Source organism: Sebastes fasciatus, chromosome 20 (genome assembly GCF_043250625.1).
Source record: "Sebastes fasciatus isolate fSebFas1 chromosome 20, fSebFas1.pri, whole genome shotgun sequence".
Taxonomy (NCBI): Eukaryota; Metazoa; Chordata; class Actinopteri; order Perciformes; family Sebastidae; genus Sebastes; species Sebastes fasciatus.
This window is the reverse complement of record NC_133814.1, coordinates 8749047-8771868: the sequence shown is the minus strand read 5'-3', so window position 1 is coordinate 8771868 and position 22822 is coordinate 8749047. Positions and strand designations below refer to the sequence as shown.

The 22822-nt window shown below is 38.7% G+C and overlaps 1 protein-coding gene and 1 long non-coding RNA gene across 2 annotated transcripts; one reads left to right on the top strand and one right to left on the bottom strand.

The window, feature by feature from the left end:
• The first annotated feature begins 5815 nt into the window (after nucleotides 1–5815).
• chrm3b (cholinergic receptor, muscarinic 3b) lies at nucleotides 5816–20897 on the top strand. The gene is made up of 6 exons (XM_074619880.1): nucleotides 5816–5909; nucleotides 11697–11818; nucleotides 11992–12164; nucleotides 13420–13715; nucleotides 15209–15945; nucleotides 16178–20897. Exons 2-6 carry the CDS (start codon nucleotides 11713–11715, stop codon nucleotides 16696–16698), a joined length of 1833 nt encoding a protein of 610 aa, XP_074475981.1. The 5' UTR covers nucleotides 5816–5909; nucleotides 11697–11712; the 3' UTR covers nucleotides 16699–20897.
• On the bottom strand, nucleotides 7523–8982 carry LOC141758454 (uncharacterized). The gene is made up of 3 exons (XR_012591878.1): nucleotides 8943–8982; nucleotides 8608–8654; nucleotides 7523–7577 (listed from the first exon to the last, which is right to left on the bottom strand). It is a non-coding gene; the product is annotated as an uncharacterized LOC141758454 (long non-coding RNA).
• Nucleotides 20898–22822: the final 1925 nt, after the last annotated feature.

The following is a 22822-nucleotide window of genomic DNA, read 5'->3' as shown; positions in this document are numbered from 1 at the left end:
GAGGACAGAAATGCTGCTTTATATGTATATATTTATTTTTGGAAATCAATTAACAACACAAACAATGACACATATTGTCCAGAAACCTTCACAGGTACTACATTTTGCATAAAAGATATGCTCAAATCATAACATGGCAAACTGCAGCCCAACAGGCAACAACAGCTGTCAGTGTGTCAGTGTGCTGACTTGACTATGACTTGCCCCAAACTGCATGTGATTATCATAAAGTGGGCATGTCTGTAAAGGGGAGACTCGTGGGTACCCATAGAACCCATTTTCATTCACATATCTTGAGGTCAGAGGTCAAGGGACCCCTTTGAAAATGGCAATGAGAGTTTTTCCTCGCCAAAACTTAGCATAGATTTGTTATTGATCCTCCTTTGCGACAACCTAGTATGACATGGTTGGTACCGATGGATTCCTTAGTTTTTTCTGGTTTCATGTGATACCAGTATCTTCACTCTAGCTATAAAACTAAGCCCGCTACAACCTAAAAATTGTAAGTTGCGTTAAAGATATTAGTGGTGTTCAAATGAATTTGCGCTAATGTGTTATCACGTTAACTTTGGCAGCCCTGGTTTAAATAATAACGTAACTAGCGTAAATAAATAACGACTTTCTTACATAACGTTACTTAACAAGCATTTTGTCTGTATATTTATTTCATGTCTTATTAAATATTTTACATTTTGGGTGTCCATAATAAGCGACCTACAGTATGCCGCAGTTAGCCATATATGCTAGCTACCTAATGTTTGTTTTTGCTACGTGACAAATGTCAGTTTACCACAGCTAATAACTCAGCGTATCCTCATACAACAGTACGTATGATATACGGAAAGTTATTTTGTTATTTTTCTTGCGTTTTCCTACGAATGTCCAGCGATACGGGCAATCAATGCGCCTGCGCAAGCCCCAAGGCAGCAAAACTAACGGAGGTGCCATTCAGTTGTTATTATGAGGCGTTCAAAGTCTGCTTAAGTACAAACATTACGTGACAAATAAGTCAACGATGACTTCTGGTTTCACACAGGACACGAACATTGACGTCTCTTGAGTGAAAGTTCAGTGTTTTTAGACCAAACCGTCCACCCTGACCTCTTCCATACGCAGACTTTGTCGCTCTTTATGCTACATCACCTGTCCTGACTCATGATTATGTGGATTGCATACGAATTATAGTGTTGTATATCACTTTTCATGGGTATAGCTATGAACAGCGTATGAGAACAAACTGAATAACAACACATTTGAGAAAAATCATTCCATCATAGAATTTGCTTACCAATACATGCTGCCTCTAGAGGCCGCTAAAGAGCCATCTTTACTGATTGCACCTTTAATGTTGAGTGAGGATGCATGTGCGATTTACATTTAACACTCATGACTATACAAGTATGATAAAACAGTTTTACAGTTGCAACCAGTTGTATAGCCTATTGCAGTGCGCTCATTATGCCATGCTGATGTCCTGCCTATTTTTTACATTTTATTTTTATTTTCATTGTAATACCACATCAGACTGAATAATGCCATTACTTAGTGGGATTTTGCTCATGTAAAAATAAACATTTTCCATATTTACCACAGAAGGGGCATGTTTAGTTTGCCACACAGTAGTGCACTTTTTGAGTAGGCTGTTGCTACTTCTGAGAGATAAATGTATAAAGAGGGACTGAGTCTATGAGTAATGAATGGATTTGCATGATTTTGAAAATAAAACTTTATTTATTAACTTGTGAAGAGTAGAATATTCTTAATTGAAGCCTATCAATTCTTTGTGACTACTTCTCAGCGCTTGGTGGATCCTGTTGGGTCTCTAAACTATGGTGTACGGTCATAGACCTGCTCTATATATAAAGCGTCTTGAGATAACTTCTGTTGTGATTTGACGCTATACAAAAATAAATTGATTTGATTTGATTTGATATAGAACATACTGGCTATGGTCCTAAAACCCAGAGATGAGTTAGCATTTTAGCACTTCCGGTTTCCTCGTCTCAAAGTCGATGGGTTTTTAGTTTGATGCCTGAAATAAGGTCTGCGGTTAAAGTGCCAGTAGGCAGTATATTTTTGGCATCATTTCAGCATATTGTAATTCAAGTATTCTGAGAGAAATCTAGACTTCTGCACCTCCTCATGGCTCTGTTTTGCTGGCTTTAAAAAATCTAATGGCGGAGGCGTCACAAACTTTCTCATTTTACAGCTAAACAGTACACTACAAGATGATTCTGAAAACATTTGAAGCATTACAGTGACATAATATTGATTCATATTTGATCAGCACTGCCTAGTTTGACCGTTTGGACGGCGTTCGCGAGTGATTGACAACCGGCCCTCATAGACAACAGATGGACAGCAGATCCCAGATCAGCTCTTACTGCTTGTTTTTCCTCCGGTCTGTGAAATCTTGCAGATGCCGTTAGGAGCACCGGAGGACACCGGAGGACACCGGAGGACACCGGAGGACACAGAGGCACATGATTTTTTTCAGGTTACCTGTTTCATGTACTACTGTCACGATATAGCGACCGTTTTATTTGCTCCAATCTCGCCTCTTGTATTAAAGCTGAAGTAGGCGGAAAAAAAACTACTTGCCTGCCACAGTGGCAGGAAGTGAAGAAAGTTAATTTCAGACCCTGCCTTTATACCTTACCTCTGCGTGCAAATCAAGAGAGGAACGATTCCTACTCCTGAGCGAAAACAAGATTCCAAACTGAAGCAGCTGTTGATGACTTGCAGCCTTTACATTTACATTTGCATTTACTGGCTGGTTAAGAATAGTGAGGAGTCAGCACGGTATAAAACAGTCAATAAAATAGGTTTTTAAAAAAGTGTGAATCACCGCAAACATGAGCGGTCCTTGACCATACAGTCATAAACAAGGCAAAAGTGTGCATGGCTCACATATCCTCGCTCACTTTTGGGCACCCCCAATAGGCACAGCTATACCACATTGTCAACCATCATACCAAATTTGAAGTTCCTAAGTTAAATAGTTTTCGATTTCTACTCCAGAAACGGAAGTGTGACACACGAACGGACGGATGGACGGACGGACATGCGGAGCGCTATATACCCCCGACTACGTTGTTGCGGGATATAATGAGAACCAAAAACATTAGACTAATGGGTCGAGCAGTATGCAAGATTAGCTGTGGACAGATACACACACACACACACGCATGCACACACAACCGAACACATAATCTCCTCAGGCTACGAAGATAATAATCTGGCGGAGATAATTATAGCTTTATTGCTAGGCTTTAATACAGGGCTGTTGTCTTGGATTGCATTACGTTTGGGGCTCATTATTTTAAGCTTTAGTATAAAAAAAAAAGTGTGAAATGATCTGTTTATTTTGAATAATACAATTTTTTAAAGGGTGGATGAAAAATCCCTATGAAAATCTGTGTACAAATTGGATTTTAAAAATATTTGCAGCACAAGCACTGCAGCTTAGCCTTTTGCTGTTTTCCCTTTACTTATTTTGAGCAACTAAGGTGCATAATCAAGCAATAGGGAGAGACTTCGCCTCTCTATTGTTTGTGTAATCAGCACTACTATTATGTATCTGGCGATTTCATCGACGCACTTGACCTTCACTTCAGTCCTTAATCTATTCTCTGTGCTTATGAAGAGGACAACAACTGAGACGTAACTTCCTTGTTGGACACTCACTGTTCTGTGTGTGTGTGTGGGTGGGTGTGTGTGTGTGGGTGTGCGTGCATGCGTGCGTGTTTTGAGGTCATGAGAGATTGGCCATTGGCTTGTTTCCACACACACTGTATGAGAGTGGCCAATTATATGGCCTTCTTTGGTCAGGAGAACTCCTGAAGAATTCATCAAGCATCCATCCATCCAGCAACCAGTCAATCTCCAAAAGAAGGGTAATGAAGGGACCGTGTGTGTGTGTGTGTGTGTGTGTGTGTGTGCGTGTGTGCGTGCGTGCGTGCGTGCGTGCGTGCGTGCGTGCGTGTGTGAGAACGACAGAGAGGAAGAAACAGAAAGAGACAAAAGTACACATAGCTGGCCTTAGTTTGCCCTCTCTTAACCTCTTAACCATCCAGTTACCCCTCAACCTTTACAACACCACCGATATCGCAAGTGTTAAAGCAGCAGAAGGCAGAATGGAGCAAATGTGATTTTAAAAAGCTATTTTTATAAAACGGTCACTATATCGTGACAGTAGAGCATGAGACAGGTAATCTGAAAAAAATCATGTGCCTCTGTGTCCTCCGGTGCTCCTAATGGCATCTGCAAGATTTCACAGACCAGAGGAAAACAACCAATCAGAGCCGAGCTGGAGCCTTGCCGTCTCTGAGCAGCTGTCAATCACTCGTGAACTCCGATCAAACGGTCAAACTAGGCAGCGCTGATCAAATATGAATCAATATTCTGTTACTGTAATGCCTATTTCTCTCAGATGTTTTCAGAAACATCTTCTAGTGTACTGTTTAGCTGTAAAATGAGAAAGTTTGTGACCCGGCAGCCATGTTGAGACCATGGATGTCTTAAGAGAACTGGATACAGTGTTGGAGGCGGGGTCCCGGTCATTCCTATGAAAGTTGCTCAGTGGCGCATGAAGACAAAATGGCTCGACTTCCGCATGGAAAAGTACCCGGATCTTGGACACATTGAACGTGCGCAGTATCGTCCGCTCGGTCACACAACTCGGTCACGGGGTCCCAACGTCACGCCGTCGTCGCAACTTGCGCTCCAGCCTCAGTCTGGGTCTCATTCAAATGAACGGAGGAATGTAAATACCTCTGGATTCGGCTATTAGTGCATTTTACAACTTTTAGGAGCTAATGATTTAAATAAGGGCTATTAGAGTGTTCGTACTGGGAAGTTTATTTACCTCAAAAAAAAAATATCCGCTGAGTTACAGACTTATCTTTCCCAATGTAAGTCTATGGGGAAAAGTATTTTTGTTCCCAATAGCATCACGTGAAGTTGTAGTACCGCCGTTTGACCACTACGAAAGTTGGGATCAACGACCGGCGCTCTTACTGGGGGCTTGGTTGAGACCAGTTGAGGAAATACCAAGCACCTCCCACCAGCCGGAGCAACCTTTCTCATTTTACAGCTAAAGAGTGCACTACAAGATGACTCTGAACACATTTGAGGTGCGAAATGGGCATTACAATAACAGAATATTGATTCATATTTGATCAGCGCTGCCTAGTTTGACCGTTTGATCGGAGTTTGCGAGTGATTGACAGCTGCCTCCGTTGAATGAACAGCCAATAGGAACGCTCTCTCTCTGAAATGACCTGTGATTGGCCAAAGTCTCCCGTCACGGGCTAGATTTATTAAAGCCTGAAAACAGAGCCATGAGGAGGTGCAGAAGTCTAGTTTTCTCTCAAAACACTTGAATTACAATACGCTGAAAGGTTATTATGGAATTTATGCCCAATGATACCAAAAATATTCTGCCTACTGCAGGTTTAAATGAATATGGCTTCAAAAATCACCATATTGTTATTTTTGTATTATTAACTGCCAAACATATGAACAATAAGAACTACGGCAACTCTTAGCGGGCCTTCAGACCAAAATCAGCCCTACGTTGCAGCAGCACAGCTCCTATAAAACACATATATACTGTATATATACTGTAATTTTTGTATATATGTATTTTGACCAAATGATCTGCCATGTCAAAGTCTACTCAGGCTTGTCACATCCCCTATGGTCCAACTCATGTCATGTACCAGCCCAGATGTGAGAGGTTCTACTGCAGACTGTAGCACAGCAGTAGTCAAAGGCGGAGCTGGACGTTCCAGTCACACACACCAACTGAACAGTCTGAGCATCAGCAGACAGAAGCATGCTGCATGAGCAGAGCTGAGCTTCCCAGCAGGATAACATATTGGATACTGGGAACCACGAGTGGACTGGTAAGTGCATTTCATTAGAGTAACTCACCATTTGGCTTTTTGCTTTCTTGAATTATTAAATATGATAAATGCTGCAGGAGCACACACATAGTCTGACTGACAGACAGTTAGGGGCTTTAACTAAAAATAAACATCCATACCTAATTAGGAAAATACATCAAATGTATTTACCTCTTAAACTCTTCATTTTTATCTTTTTCATCTATCTATTTTAGATTCTCTAAATTAAAGAATAAACACTTTATGAGAGTATCAAATATATAATTGTAAAGTGTATCCGCTTGTTCCAACAAATGGGAATATATACATTTTCTCATTTTTTATGCTTACACGTACCATGCAAAACAAATCAAATATATTATATTATATTAAATATATATAATCAGAATGAACATATATACACATATAGTTCAGAAAATCAATTTTTAATCTGTTTTCCTGTCCAGAAAAGCGTCCTTATTGAACCACAACGGTGCAACTGGGCACTAAATATGGAGTTAGTCCCTCTGCAGTCTACTCAGTGGTTAGATTGAAGAGGTTTAAACTGTGATCATGTTCAGCTGACATTCCCGTAGCGCTAACTAATAGACTAACCTTCTATCTCTATCGTGAAGATTTTTAGAAGAGCTTTGCTAAAGCAACAAGTTGCAGCTGTTATTTCCAGCGTGTTCTAGGCTGCATTATTGTGACCTTGACACTGAAACAGGAAGCGGTTCCTGTTTAAATCTGCACACATTTTTGATGCTCAACTTCCAGTTTATTTTACCAATGACTGCTGATTTCTTCTACTCTTGTTCAACTGTTGGGATCTTTGTCTCTTTCTGTCCTGTTCAGTTGTCAGTCCGGTTGAACCATTTGGACAGCATTTTGTTCTCCATGTACAAAACCCATCCTAAAAAAATAACATCCGTTTGTAAAGAAGACTTTCTACAATATAAAAGCATGAAAGACCATTCAAAATTAAAGAGGAGTCTTAGATACTTATGTTGATAAAAACAAATCTCAATATCATTTATTTTACAGTATAGCCTTTTTGCAATTGTAGCACTACTATATACTAGGGCTGTCAATCGATTAAAATAGTTAATCACGATTAATCGCACATTTTGTATCCGTTCAAAATGTGCCTTAAAGGGAGATTGTCAAGTGTTTAATACTCTTATCAACATGGGAGTGGGCAAATATGCTGCTTTATGCAAATGTTTGTATACATTTATTATTGGAAATCAATTAACAACACAAAACAATGACAGATATTGTCCAGAAACCCTCACAGGTACTGCATTTAGCATAAAAAATATGCTCAAATCATAACATGGCAAACTGCAGCCCAATAGGCAACAACAGCTGTCAGTGTGTCAGTGTGCTGACTTGACTATGACTTGCCCCAAACTGCATGTGATTATCATAAAGTGGGCATGTCTGTAAAGGAGAGACTCGTGGGTACCCATAGAACCCATTTTCATTCACATATCTGGAGGTCAGAGGTCAGGGGACCCCTTTGAAAATGGCCATGATAGTCTTTCCTCTCCAAAATTAAAGCGGACGTTTGGAGCATTATTTAGTCTCTTTCCCAACAAGCTAGTATGACATGGTTGGTACCGATGGATTGATGATAATTCCCATAATCTTTCATGACAGCTCCCAGATCTCAGAGATCAGCTAAATCTGAAAACAACATGAGAACAACGATGAGAACACGCAGTCTAAATGTTATCTATGAAGACGTTTCAGTGAACTGGTTTGTGATATGGGTGGGTTAGATACTCAAAGTAAGGTGTAAGATTAAACACAGGGACTGAGTTGTTTAGTATTGAGTCCTGGCTGAGGCTGAGGTAATTTGGCAGTAATTCTAAAGTAATTTTAAATAGGTTACTTGCTAATTATCACCTAATTACCATGAAATTTGCAGACCTGTAAAATGAAGTGTTACTGAAAAACTTTGAGGCATCCTGACCTGTCCAGTATCCAGCTATTTATTTCACAGTCACACTGACTTTAAGAAGTCATTGAATCGTATCGTATCTTGGTCTAGATGAGCCAAATATCGTCCTTGAATCGTATCGGAACCGTGGAAATCATATCGTATTGAATCGTTGTAAAAATCTTTACACCCATACTTCCCAGTAAAAGTCCCAGAGCAAAGAGGAAGTAAAGCCAACAACATTGTCAAAAAGATTAAATAAACTGCAAATTCTATAATTAAATTAATCTAACATACTGCATTTTTCCAAACAGGCCCCACAGGTCTGCCAGTCTGGGTCTTTTAAACGTTCCAAAGACCAGGTTAAAAACTAAAGGTGATCGAGCTTTTGCAGTACTGGCTCCACGACTCTGGAACAGTCTTCCACTGAGCATTAGATCAGCAGACTCTGTCACGACTTTTAAATCCAGTCTTAAAACTCACTTTTATAGAATGGCTTTTCCAATCAGCTGAATTTTAGTCTTTTGTATGTATATGCATATGTAATTGTATGAATATGTATAGACTTGTTTCTTTATTTGCCCATTCTATTTTTTTTTTATTTAATATTTATGTCTCATTATCTTCTGCTGTCTATGATGTGAATATCCTTGGAAAGCACTTTGTGCTTTGGGCTTGAAAAGTGCTCTACAAATAAAATTATTATTATTATCATTATTATTATTTTCCATCAGAGAAATAACAAAAAAAATAGCCATGCATAAACCCACATACCTGTAGTTGTGAAGAAACAGGGTCTCTTGCAGCCATGCTTTCAGCGCCTGTGTAACATGGTGTAAAGTCACTCAGAGCTGCATGCAGCAAACAGACTCAACAGCGCCCTCTAGCGAGCTGAGCTACACAGCAGACCTGCAGCACAACACGAGCCTCGACACACTTCTGCTCTAATTAACTCTAATTAGCGGGTTAATGCATGAAAAGACATACAAACGGCGACTCTAAAGCTTAACAATGCTAATATAATGACTTTAAAATGTGTTTTAAGTAGTTTAACGTCATATTTACAACATAAACGGTGAAAATACAGAGAGAGCCGAGAACATGCTTACCTTTCAGGTGGAGCAAACCGGAAGTAAAGGTAATGGAAATGCGCAGAGTGCCGTTTGTAAAATAAGATGCTCGCTATACTTCCACTGATAACCCCCGATATTTCTCTTTATAGGAAGGTGTCTAACCTTAACCTGAGACCCAACTTACTTATGTATAGCATTTCATAATAACATATTAACGCAATATCAACAATTCTTAGGAAAACCTATAGAGGAAATGCAACCTAGCATCCTTCAAAATAAAAGTCTGTGATTTGATCCACATAGAAATCTTCCAAAATATAAACACGGAAAAAAAAGTTTGAAAATTTGTGTTTGATGGATTATTTCTCTGTTATTCCAATGCTAATTGGCATTGTATTTTACATCGTTGGAAAGCCTGTTTATTTACCTTCACAGTGATGTCCAACTTGTAAGGATCCTGCATTTGTGGGATGAGCAGCACAGCTGATTATGTGGGTAGCGCCCAAGAAAAATTTGCCAAAATGCTCTGCCAATGGTAAACAGTATATTCTCCTGTTGGTATTGACTCTTGTTGTGAGATGCTGCTGGCATCACACAAAAAATACGTTGTTGGAAGTCGTGCTTGGTGTCAAGAAAAAAAAGGGAAATTCATGTCTATGTATTCGAATCAAATAGATAAAATGTTGGGACAATTTCACAAACTGCTGTGAGACTGTGTTGAATTATTTCTCCGGCCCTTATTGGCCCTGAAGTGATTCCCTTCCTATAGGCCTTCTTAAAGCAATTTTAATGTAAGAAATGGAGGGGGGGAGGGGGGGGTAAAATCTACAGTGCAAAAAATGCATTCTCAAGTTCAGTTAAAGACTGCTGAAGCAACGTATTAGCTGAGGCTGAACTTTACAAGGTATTTTGGCACTGAGGTGCTGTGGATTTTGACCCCCATCGCTTTAGGAAGGGATCTCTTCACGGCCAGTATGGACAGGAGGAACAATTGCAGCGACCAATAAATAACCCTTTGAATGTAATGTGAGTATTGTTTTAAGATACAAATGGACCTATCCTTTAAGATGATGTACCAATTGTTTCTGGTAAGAAGGTTTCTGTCAAGAGTTGGACATCAATATGACTTGTTTTTTCATTAGTGTGGAGGCTAATGACTGCCATTAGTGAAATGTTCAGTTTTTCAAAGTCACCCGGAACAACCCATGCAGTTTGTTATATTTCATTAACCCACCTTTTCGGTCTTAACAGGAATAAGATAATTAATTCTCTCTTTTTTTCCCATTGAGTGTTACATGGAATTGTGAAATAGGAAAGAGGCTTTAAATATGCATGGGATTGATTTAATTTGTTAAATGTGTATTTGCTTTTTTGTTGTTGTTGTTTTTTTTGTTATATTTAGATTTTTATATACGTATTGTTAAGGAACCCTGAAGTGTTCAATATTAATTTGAATAAGACATTAAGTCAAATTATTATTTTGAAATGTATATATATTATTAATTTGATTATTTATTTCATAAAGTCCCCTATTTATTTAATATTGAACACTTTGGGGTTCCATATTGTTTATCACGTGTTCATTTATTTGTGTAGGAATGTAGCCTCTTTCTCTTCTCCAACATCATACATCAGAGCTGAGGGCACGGATTGAAGACATTTTCTATGGAGGAGATATGATGGTTCTGGCTTTAATTAGTACAGCCTGTATTAGTAATATCATCTATTCTTTACAGGCTATGCTAATCTATGCCAGAATCAGCAATGCAATGGAAGTTGAGGATTTACCTCGAAACAAAAAGCATGTTAGGATCATTTTCATTGTCAAACAATTGTGTCAGCTGGAGGCAGCCAACAACCTCAGTCGGACGGACTGAGGAGATGCCAGTGTGGACAGTGGGACTCATACCAAGGATGCAAGGAAGAGCCTCTATGGGTGCTGATAATGCAAGATGTTAGACAAAAAATAAAAAGAACAGATGGAATTCTTCTGTGAGATAAAGACTGATGATGGAACTGATACGATAAATCTCGACATGTGAAATGTCTTAAAAGTTTAGGAACATTAAAATGTGTAAAAAGTTTATTGTTTATTGTGTGGAACTGGTGGAGTCCGCCATGTTGCACCGCCATGTTGCACCGCCATGTTTCTACAGTAGCCCAGAACGGACGAACCAAACTCTGTTAACTTTTCCTGCTTGGGCCAAAGTCGATAACGTTACTAGCTGCCGTCGCTGCGGCTTTCTCTCTCTTGCTTCACCACTCCCTTCCTACGTACACACACACACACTCTACACACTGGCTCTGCTCCAAATGGCTCTATAGAGGGCCATTCGCGTTTTCGTGTCGGCCACCATACCTCTTCAACACGCTTGGCACACGGGAGACGCTTCAGTTCAAAGAGAACTGGACACAGCGTTGTAGGCGTGCTCCCGTTCATTCCTCCTAGAGTTGCTCAGTGGCGCAAGAAGCCAAAACACAGAAGTTGTAATTCCACGGTTTGGCCACTACGAAAATTGGCTTCAAAGCTCGGTACTCTTCCCAAGGGCCTTGGATCAGTTGGTTGCAATCTAAAAAATGCTATCCTGCCAGATCCTACACACTGGACCTTTAAGAGCGGCTCAAATGAAAATGTTGAGTCAATTATAATGCCCAACTTCATCTTTGAGTTAAATAACTATTTTTTGCCCCAAATCTCTGGTAAAAAGTGTTAAAGAAATACGTTTAACAACTTTATCCTTAATTTTTGCATCTCAAATTCTATCGTTGTTTTTTTCCCTTTTTTTCAAGATGTCCGTTGATCATCATGAACCCGACCTCCAGCTCTGATTCTATCCACTTCCTTACCAACAGTTCTCCTGGTATGAGGGACCAGCCTGTTGCCACCATGATAGCTGAGCCTTCTATCTTAGGTACTGCACTACACTACAGCACTTAGTGTCTTTATAACAACTAAGTAATGCAGATGTTGTGAAATTTTGAGCAGATTTTAAAATTATATGTGTAAATCTTTTTCAAATCTGCTTATAAAAGATTCATAGACGTGTATACAATTCTTTCTGATACTGTTTCTCCACATCTTCAGGTGGCTCTTACCAGGAGTTGGCAGTATTATCTGACACTGTTGGTGGGTGGAAGCTACATAATGTCAGTTATGTCTCAAGACAAGGAGGAAACTTCACTGATTCACCAATTAACAGGACATTAATGCAGCCAGCAAAGGATTTTGACCCATTAGGAGGACATACTATCTTGCAGGTAACAATCAGCTGTTCTACTTTTAACGTATTTTTCATTGCATCAGTTTTCGTTAGTGCTTCAGTGACACTGTAATTTTGAATAAGCCATCAACAAACCACTTTTTTTTTTAGTTATACACGTGTAAATGTTAGTATTATTTGATACCGCATATGACTTACTGCTACAGTTTTTGATACCTAAATATGCAGACATGAGACACTGCAGGTGGAGAGTATGCCAGAACAGAGCAGGCAGAGTAGTTCTGTGGCCTCACTGTGTAAATTTCATGGCTTCAGTAGCGAGGAATTCTACCCACCAGACAAAACATTTAGCTGTGCTCCTTACATGATTGCTCCAAAGCTCCTGGGAATTTATGGCTCATTTGAACCGGGCGGTCGCTTATAGTTGGTGTTCCAAGATAAACATCTCTGGAAAACTATGATACTTGTCTAAATGAATTAATGAGTTGAGTCTTTCTATGTTATATAAGTACTTCCTTAAATCTGGTTCAATTTTAGTCACCCATCCAGTTTTATTAAAACAAGCTTATGTTTCATAAGAGAAAGATAAAAATCATCAAAAGCTGACTGTCATAGCCAGATTAACCCATTTGTGCTCTCAGCTAAAGCACAAATGTAGAGAAATTTTCAAAATTGGCCAAACTGTTGGGACTACTGTTTTTGCAATAGATTCCATTATAATTTAGGAAAAACAGTAGTCCCATGTGCCCAAATAAAATAACACCGGAAGTGGCGTAACTGAAGTATGGAAGTTATGTGACAAAAACTACCTAGTTAGGTTTAGGAAAAGATCATGGTTTTAGTTCAAATAACACCGGCAGTGACGTAACTTAAGTACGGAAGTTACAAATAAATCAACACTGACTTCCGGTTTCCACAGGACACAAACAGTGGTCTCCTGGGTTAAAGTCCAATTTTTGTCCCACCCATCCACCTGGACCCCCTCCCTACGTGACCGCTCTTTATACTTCCTTGTTCACAATTACATGGATTACATACAAATTGATTTCGTAGGGATATATAGGAATTACATTGCATTTACTTTTCATATGTATAGCTACGAACGATGTATGTGAACAGCTGGTGGTTTCCAGCAATCCAGATACTTTCAGGTTGATTTGGTTAAGGTTCTGATAGCTACTTCTGTTAAGGGATTTTGAGTCACTATAACAAAATCACTAAGTATCTTACACTGTGTAATGGACTTAAACCACCCTCTTTGGTTCTTTCTCTTCTTACCTCTTCATCTTCAGGTCATCATCATTGTCTTCCTCACTGGATCACTTTCTCTTGTCACTATTGTTGGCAACATCCTAGTGATGGTGTCATTCAAGATCAACAAGGCACTGAAGACAGTGAACAACTACTACCTGCTTAGCCTAGCATTTGCTGACCTGACCATTGGCACACTGTCAATGAACCTGTATACCACCTACATCATCATGGACCAGTGGGCTCTTGGGCCAGTGGTCTGTGACTTGTGGCTTGCAATCGACTATGTGGCCAGTAACGCCTCAGTCATGAACCTCCTTGTTATCAGCTTTGACAGGTAACAGAACATGATTTATTGTATTTTTTGTTGATAAACTTAACTGAAATGAAGCTCATAGCCAGTGTTCTGAATGGATCAGAGTATCCAAATCGTAAAAAGCATATATTTACATGTGGTGTCATGATGGTTTAATATCGAGAGCCATGGGAAACAGGACATATTTAAAGTCTCTTGTGTACAATTTAAATTGTTTTGACTCTGGTGACTCTTACTGGTACTATCAGGAGAGACAGTGTGGTAGACAGTAACTCCCAAGTTGTCAAATACCGACGCTTGGTCAGTGGCCCAACACTTCAAACTATGACACTCTAGGTACCCTTCTAGCGTCAGGGACGGCGTGTCAGTTTCCTCTCGTTACATGCATAGTGTCTTTCCACAATAAACTTCCAATGTATGTTTACTTAATTTTTAGGTTTACGTGGTTTAGTTTAGGCAACAAAACTACTCGGTTAGGTTCAGGAAAACATTGTGGTTTGGGTTAAAGTTAGTATGTTTGTTCCGTAAAATAAGTAAACAAGCTTGTTACGTTCGTGGCGTTAGTTAAAGCTGCAGTCTGAAACTTTGAGCAAATATGATAAAAAGCTATTTTTATAAATATTCTAACAGCTGTACACGAGAGAGGTAATCTGTAAAAAAAAAAAAATCATGTTCCTCTTCTTCTTCTTAGTGCTGCTAATGGTATTTGCAGGTTTTCACCGCGCCCGAACCAAAACAACCAATCAGAGCCGAGGAGTCTCTACAGAAGCTGTCAATCACTGGTCAAACGGTCAAACTAGGCAGCGCTGATCAAATATGAATCAATATTCTGTTACTGTAATGTCTATTTCTCGCCTCAAATGTTTTCAGAAACATCTTGTAGTGTACCCTTTAGCTGTAAAACAAGAAAGTTTCTGACCTGGTCGCCATGTTGAAAACAGTCGAGACAAAACCAAGCACCGCCCGGAGCAAACTTTCTCATTCATCTCTGATTGGTTGGCTGTTAAATCTTGCTAATGCCATTGGGAGAACAGGAGAACACAGAGGAACATGACTTTTTTTCAGATCTCATACACTACTATCAGGATATAGTGACAGTTTTATAAAAATAACTTTTTTTCTCATATTTGCTCAAAGTTACCGACTTCGGGTTTAAGTACTAAATTACGTAACAAAAGTAAGTCAACGCTGACTTGATGTGACATGGGACATAAACAGCGGTCTCTTGGGAGAAAGTCCTTGTTTGTTTGACCCAACCATCCACCCCGACCTCCTCCCTAAGTGGACTTTCTTGCTCTTTATACTACGTCAGTTGCTCTGACCATCTAATAATAACACAGATGGGTTTACATTGGAGTTAGTTGAAAGCCCGGTGCATCTCATACAGACGCTCAAGGGTGCCTACGCGTGTCGGTATCAGACGACGAGAGGCACTGACCAAGCGTCGGTATTAGACGAGTTGACAGTTACTCTGTATGTATACAGTTGCCTACTTTCTGTCTTTGTTCTCTTAGGTATTTCTCTGTTACCAGACCTTTGACATACCGGGCCAAACGTACAACCAAGCGTGCCATGACCATGATTGGATTAGCCTGGTCCATCTCTTTCATTCTCTGGGCCCCAGCTATTCTGTTCTGGCAGTACATTGTGGGTGAGCGGACAGTCCAGCCCAATGAGTGCTACATCCAGTTCCTGTCCGAGCCCATCATTACATTCTCCACTGCCGTTGCCGCGTTCTACTTGCCTGTAAGTATTATGGCATTCCTGTTTTGGAAGATCTATCAGGAGACAGAGAAGCGTGTTAAAGATTTCCAAGGTCTCAAGGCAACTGGGTCAGGCCACAGCCAAAGCCAGGCTCAGAATCAAGGGAGCGGCAGCGGAAAAGCCGGTGGAGAAGGTGCGACTAACAGCCAGAAGAATTCGTCAGCCATGCTACGCCAAATAAGCTCTCAAAGCTGCAGCAGCTCTGAACTAAATCAGCCGGCTTCAGAGAAGAACAACAAGGACAATGCCAGCATACCAGGAGGAACGGGAAGCAGAGAGAGGTGCGGCGCGTTCTGCTTCCGGTTTTCATCACTGCTGCCGGGTCGCCGTGCATCCAAGAGGTCCATCAACACCACGACAACGACGTTGGGCGATGCCGAGCAGAGCAGCTGTGACAGCTTTAACAACAATGAAGGTGGTGCCTCTGGGGACCAGTCAGGTTCAGAGGACGATGCTGACGGTGCAGACCCATCAAGGCCTCCGACAGGTTGGACATAACCCTACTAAGTGGTCTTGTTTGCATGATATATATATCAAAATAATACAATTATCTATCTATCTATCTATCTATCTATCTATCTATCTATCTATCTATCTATCTATCTATTTATCTATCTATCTATCTATCTATCTATCTATCTATCTATCTATCTATCTATCTATCTATCTATCTATCTATCTATCTATCTATCTATCTATCTATCTATCTATCTATCTAGATGGTAAGAAGTCTAGGAAGGTGAAAAACAACAAAGATAAGCAATCATCCAACCAAAGTCGAAAAGGGTCACAATCAAACCCCGCCACCCCATCGTCCGCCGACCAATCACCCGCAGCCATCACCATGAAAGATGCGGCGATGGCCAAACGCTTCGCATCTAAGGCCAAGACAGAGATCAACAAGCGCAAGAATGAAAAAAAGGCAAATGAGAAGAAAGCGGCACGGACACTCAGTGCCATCCTCTGCGTCTTCATCACGACGTGGTTGCCGTACAACATCATGGTGTTGGTCAACACTTTCTGTCAGGACTGCATTCCGGGAACTCTCTGGGCGCTGGGATACTGGTTGTGTTATGTGAACAGCACAATCAACCCCATGTGCTACGCCCTGTGTAACAAGACCTTCCGGACAACTTTCAGGGATATTTTGATGTGCCAGTGGGATCAAAAGAAGAACAAGCCTCATTTTCATCAGCATCAGAGGAAGCCTGTGGCTTTCAAGAAAAAGGAGCCAATGTAGAATACAGTGCGTAATTATTGATAGATCTGTGTTTAAAGATGGATTTCCTGATCTATATTCAGATTTGGAATGCAGCATAAAAGCCTTATATTTCAGGGAAAAGATGCTGAAGAGAATTTTTGCTAACCAAAACAAGCTAGCAGTTGGGTCAAATGCCGGTCCATTAGTTGGTCCATATTTGGAACAACTATTAATGGTCCCACAGCATAATCGCTGACAAATTGGTGACCCCCTTCAGCTAATCTTTTCACATGGACCAGCATTTTGGCCAATGGCGCCATCGCTCAGAATCCAATGCTGGATTTTCATGATGTTTGCTGTGGATATTAATGGTCCCCCAGAGGAAGAATTACAGTGCTTTTGGTGGGCCCATGAACTTTTCAGGCTATCAAAATCAAATATTCAAATCAGATTGACTGATTGTCACCAGGACAATTTATAGCACAGCCTACATATGCCAGTTTTTCATTGTAGCTTTTTCATTTTACAGATTTGAAGTAGGGTATTTACCAAGCGGCAACCTCCGGTGCTGAGATATGAAGCCAATGCGAAAGTGCCAAAATGGCCACTTGAGGCTGGCTCCAAAAGAGAGTCAATCCCAATAGACCCCCATGTTAAAATGCCCAACGTTACAGCAGAAATAGTTGTTTACAGCCTGGTACAAAAAATGGTTTTGGTCTCTATAGCTAATTTCCCTGTTCATGACAACTATATGGGGGGGATGAATTTTTATATAATCCTACCCATTTAAATCATATGAAGGCTTAAAGTTATGCATAAGGGCCAGTTTATTTGGTACACATAGCTAAGTTATTGAAACTGTTTTAGAGATGTGTTCATTCATCTCTACGGTCATTTTGGAAGCTGTAGTTTGTGCTTCTGTTGAATAGTCTTGTTTTATTTTGAGAGGTATTAATTAATATTTACCCAACCCTGGTATAAATGGAGTGCATTAGTTTTGGTTTTAGACTTAGCTATAGGATTAGATTTAGCTATAGGTCTACCAATTAAAGTGGCAAAAAATACTTAGTAAATACACACTTATTCAGTATCACAACCACCATAATGTAGTTTAGAAATATTTTAAAATCTGTCTTGCGGTGCCATGTTCATAGGCTGTAGTTTGGACACTTACTGAAATAGAATAAACAAAATTAGTAATAGAATAGAATTGTTCAAGTATAGAAACCACCATTGAGGACATAGTAGATTCCTGTTGATACCTTGGTTAAGTCAGGCGATCAGTATTGATTGATTATTATTCAGTATTGTAGTTAGGGTGACCAGATCTCCCGAAAAATTTGGGACAGTTCCAAATTATGAGCAATTTTCCCGAATCCTGTCCTGTTTGTCCTGTCCCAAATTCTCATCTGGTTACCTTAATTGTAGTATTTGAATGAACAACAGCATCAAACGTCAGCTTGTTAAATTGCCATGCATATTGCGAGGGTAGTGCAACAGCAGCAGTGTTGAGGACTACACACAAAACACACGAAAGCACATTTGAGTTGCCAATTGAAGGGGAGAAAATCGCCAAGTTTTGATCACCTAACCTCAACTTCTACTACACTGTAGAGAGCTTACATCTAACGTTGACAGTGCCCTGCTCCGTTGGTTAAAATACAATACATAACGTACATGCAATGATGTGTGCAGACAGATGTATGTCAGTCCATTTGAAATGCTTGGAGCACTGTTGCTTTCAAATTTGAAAACTTCCATAATAGCGAGTCAAAAACTGTCCATCTATTATTAGATTCTTCATTTTCATTCTCTTTTGTGTTGTTCATATACAGCACATTCAGGAATGCTGTGATAATGCTGTGATTAAGTCTGCATGAGGGCCTTGTTTATGAATACATTTTGATAATTTCCTGTGTGAATGTATTACATAAAAACAACGTATAATGTAGTCTACAAAAGGGACATGGTATTAAGTAATTATAAACAAGATTTATTCTGTGCACGCTGTGTTCAGGGTGAGAGATTGCTCTAAATAAGTAAAAACTGTTTTGTGAGTAGAAGCCTACAGTAGTTACCGGCATTAGAAGTTTTTTTATATTCACAGATCCATCCACAGTTTTCAGTTGTTTTGAGTGAAAAGCCCCACACACTCTCTTACACACTCACTAACTAGACTTGTTTTGCCAGATGCCATCAAACACTACAGAACAGACCATCCTCTCTGAGTTACATACTGTTGTGAGATAATATATACGTGGTTTTAAAAACAAAGAGTAAATACTTTGCACTTGTGTGTTTATTCCTGTGTTAAAGGTTCCCTGTGGAGTTTTGACCTCTAGCCCCTTACAAAGTTTATTCAAGTGTGCTATTAGTATACTTCTTTCAAATTTATATGCTTCCAAGTTACTTTTTATGTACTTATCAGAGATATACTTAACAAAATTATACTTAAGCATACTTGGCTTATACCGACAAGTATACAGAAAAGTCTAAGTGTACTTGGCAAGTATACAGAAGAGTCCAAGCATACTTGGCTTATACTGACAAGTATACAGAAAAGTCTAAGTGTACTCGGCAAGTATGCAGAAGAGTCCAAGTATACTTGGCTTATACCATCAAGTAAACAGAAACGTCTAAGTGTACTTGGCAAGTATACAGAAGAGTCCAAGTATACTTGGTTTATACCATCAAGTAAACAGAAACGTCTAAGTGTACTTGGCAAGTATACAGAAGAGTCCAAGTATACTTGGTTTATACCAACAAGTAAACAGAAAACTCTAAGTGTACTTTGAAAGTATACAGAAGAGTCCAAGTATACTTGGCTTATACTGAAAAGTATACAGAAAAGTCTAAGTAAATTTGGCTAAGTACTATAAGTTAACTCAAAGGTATATTTGCATATCAAACTAGTAGTTTACTGAAAGTGTACTTTAAAGTGTACTTTCATAGACTAAAAAGTGGGCTACAACAGTATACCTATAAGTTCACTTGTAGTATAGGTCATATTATCGTTGCAGTACAAAAAACAGCTTGGATGTAAACCAAAGTTTACCACTCTTACATTTAAAGTAAACTAAAAAGTATACTTTTATAAACTAAAAAGTGGGACAATTTAGTCCCAAGAAGTATTGAAATAGTACACATAAAAGTATACTAAGTACACTTACAAGTATACTACTAGTACATTGCTATTAGTATACTTATTACATAAAGTATACTTGGTAATATACTTGAACTATACTTAAGTTTACTTTATAAAATAAACTTGAAGTATACTTCTTTTTTGTAAGGGGCAGCACTAGGAGCTGTTGTTCTATGAGTGGGTCTCTGCTTTGTTTATCTCGTGCACACGCACATTGACACTGTTGTTCTACCAGTGGTGTTACACTATTCCCCCGACCAACAGGTGGCGAGAAGGTGCCTAGATATGCTGCAATGTGCCAATAAAGTCAGGGAAGAGGAAGATGGCAAGCTAGTAAACATGGATGTAAACTGTGCTATATTTAAAATAATCTAAAAAAATGGCATTACAAATGTTTTATGAGGAAGGAAATACACTGGGGATGTGTGTTAGAGCTCAATGATGGACACAATGCGTTTAGGTAAGGAACACTGAACTTGTTTGTTTCCAAGAAAACACCACAGGGCACCTTTGATTTAGTGTTTGCAACTCAACTCTGTACACATTTATCATTTTGCATTGTTGTTCACATGAATATATGAGTTGGAAGAGCAATAAAATTAAATGTGTAACCTTTGACATAGTTACCCATGATTGCTGACATTGGTAGATTCTGACATGTTGTGTTACTCTACTGCAGGTCTGGATCAGTGTGTCACTGTGTTAATGGTGCAACAGCGCCATCAGGTGGATTCAAGATTAAACTGAAAAATTGTTATTATTGTTATATTGTATTTTGCCATACATACCATAGAGTACTACCATAAGTCCAGAAGACTGTTAAGTTTTCCCATCATGAGAGCAATTTGTATTTCAGATTATCTAAATATTCTTTTAATAACAATATATTATTTACTTTTTCTACACAGTAGTGCAAAACTTGATTTCTAGAAAAAAATATTTCACCACAGTGCAGTTCATTTTCATGATTCAAAGGCAAAGAGCAGTAAATACTACACAGTGATATACAACACTATAGTTTTCAAACATATTGATCTTGTTCGGCAATCAATGATGTCAATCAAACTAGCATTATCAATGATGATTCAATTTTTAATCAGTTTCTTTGATCTACCAGCAATGACATGACAGGAAAAGGTTGGATTAGGTGTTGTCCTTAGCTAAGGTTTAGCTCCAAATGAGTACAGGTTAAAAATGCGCAATTGTAACGAAATCTTTTTTTCAAGATGAGTTTAGGGGTTTAAAGTCGATTGTCCTCCGGGTCTGTCTTTATACTTTCATTTTTCGTGCTAGATTCAGCATGCTGAATTATGATTTGCCTTGCAATGGCGCGCTGTGCAATGGTCCATATTGACATAGGTCTGTGGAGGACAGAACCTGCCAAAATCTAAAATAAATTAATTAATTAATTAATAAATAAATAAATATGTCATTAAATGTAGCAAAAATAATATAAAACAATAATGTAGCCATTAATTAATTGATAAAATGTGACATACAGTAAATTGATATTTCTGTTTTAATTAGCTTCTTTATTTATTTATCTTTGTATTAATTCCCTCATTTATCTACTGTTCTGTTTAATTTTCCCTTTTATTTATTTATGTATTTATTTTAATTTATTTTTAATTAATTTATATATTTTTGCACTTATATTTTATTTATTTTGTATTTATTTTAGGGCTATCAATCGATTAAAAATATTTAATCGCGATTAATTGCATGATTGTCCTTAGTTAATTGCGATTAATCACAAAATAATCACACATTTTTGTGTCTGTTCAAAATGTACCTTTAAAGGGAGATTTGTCAAGTAATTAATACTCTTATCAACATGGGAGTGGGCAAATATGCTGCTTTAAGCAAACATATATATGTGTATATATATATATATATATATATACTGTATTATTGGAAATCAATTAACAACACAAAACAATGACAAATATTGTCCAGAAACCCTCACAGGTACAAGCTAGCGTTATTATGGTGTTAACTTTGACAGCCATAATTTCTTTATAAATGTGTGTATTCATTTATGTATTTATGCATTTATTTATTTATGCACGATTTTCCCTTTATATTTCACCCCTTATTTATTTCCCAAAACATATCTATTTCTGTATCCTTTTCTTTGTACATTTCTTTTTACATTTCTGCCTAATTATGCAAATGAGGAGGCTGTCACTCAACGTTTGTCATCATGGGGTCAGGGTGCATGTCTATATGCTAACCCTATATAACTGTGTCTGTTTCTGCTTATCAACTCCAGAGGTAACTACTAACAAGCACTAGAAAAGAAAAAAGTGAAGGAACCTTGGAATATAATACATCAGTTTAAACTGATGTACCATAACATTAGACAGAGACGAAATGGATAAGAAATCCATAAAGTGCTAAGAAACCAAATGGAAATTTGAACGTCTGCATTTCTGTGACTATTCCATCTGCTGAAGAAGATCATGTGATGTGATCAAAAGCCCCAGAACAGCTACTGAGGGGACCTTGTGGTGAGATTGTTTTTTTTTATTTTCAACTAAATTGATCTTAAAAGTAGATAGTCTTGTCCACGCCTGAAAGCATACCCTGCTTTATGGTCTATTTGACTCTAAATGGAACCATAATTTACTAAATGAACATCATGCTGTATTGAAGGAGACTTGAATCTAGGCCAGATACCATTAGCAACTAACGCTAGCGCTAACTTGGTTAGCAAAGTGCATCTGTATTTCCTTAATTGGGATATTAATTGGGATGCTAATTTGGGCTGGTGAAAACCAGGCTTGTTTTTAATGTACTCCTCCTTACCAGAAAACTCCGGTGACCCCTTAGTGTATTTTACAATAGTACAATTGAACGCTGGAAAACGCTGTGTTAGTCAATCACAAGGTGTCCACACCCAAAAACATCCCCTGCTTTATGGTCTATTTGACTCTCAATGGGACCATAATTTACTAAATGAACATCATGCTGTATTGAAGAAGACTTGAAACTAATGATTGAGACCATAAACTCATG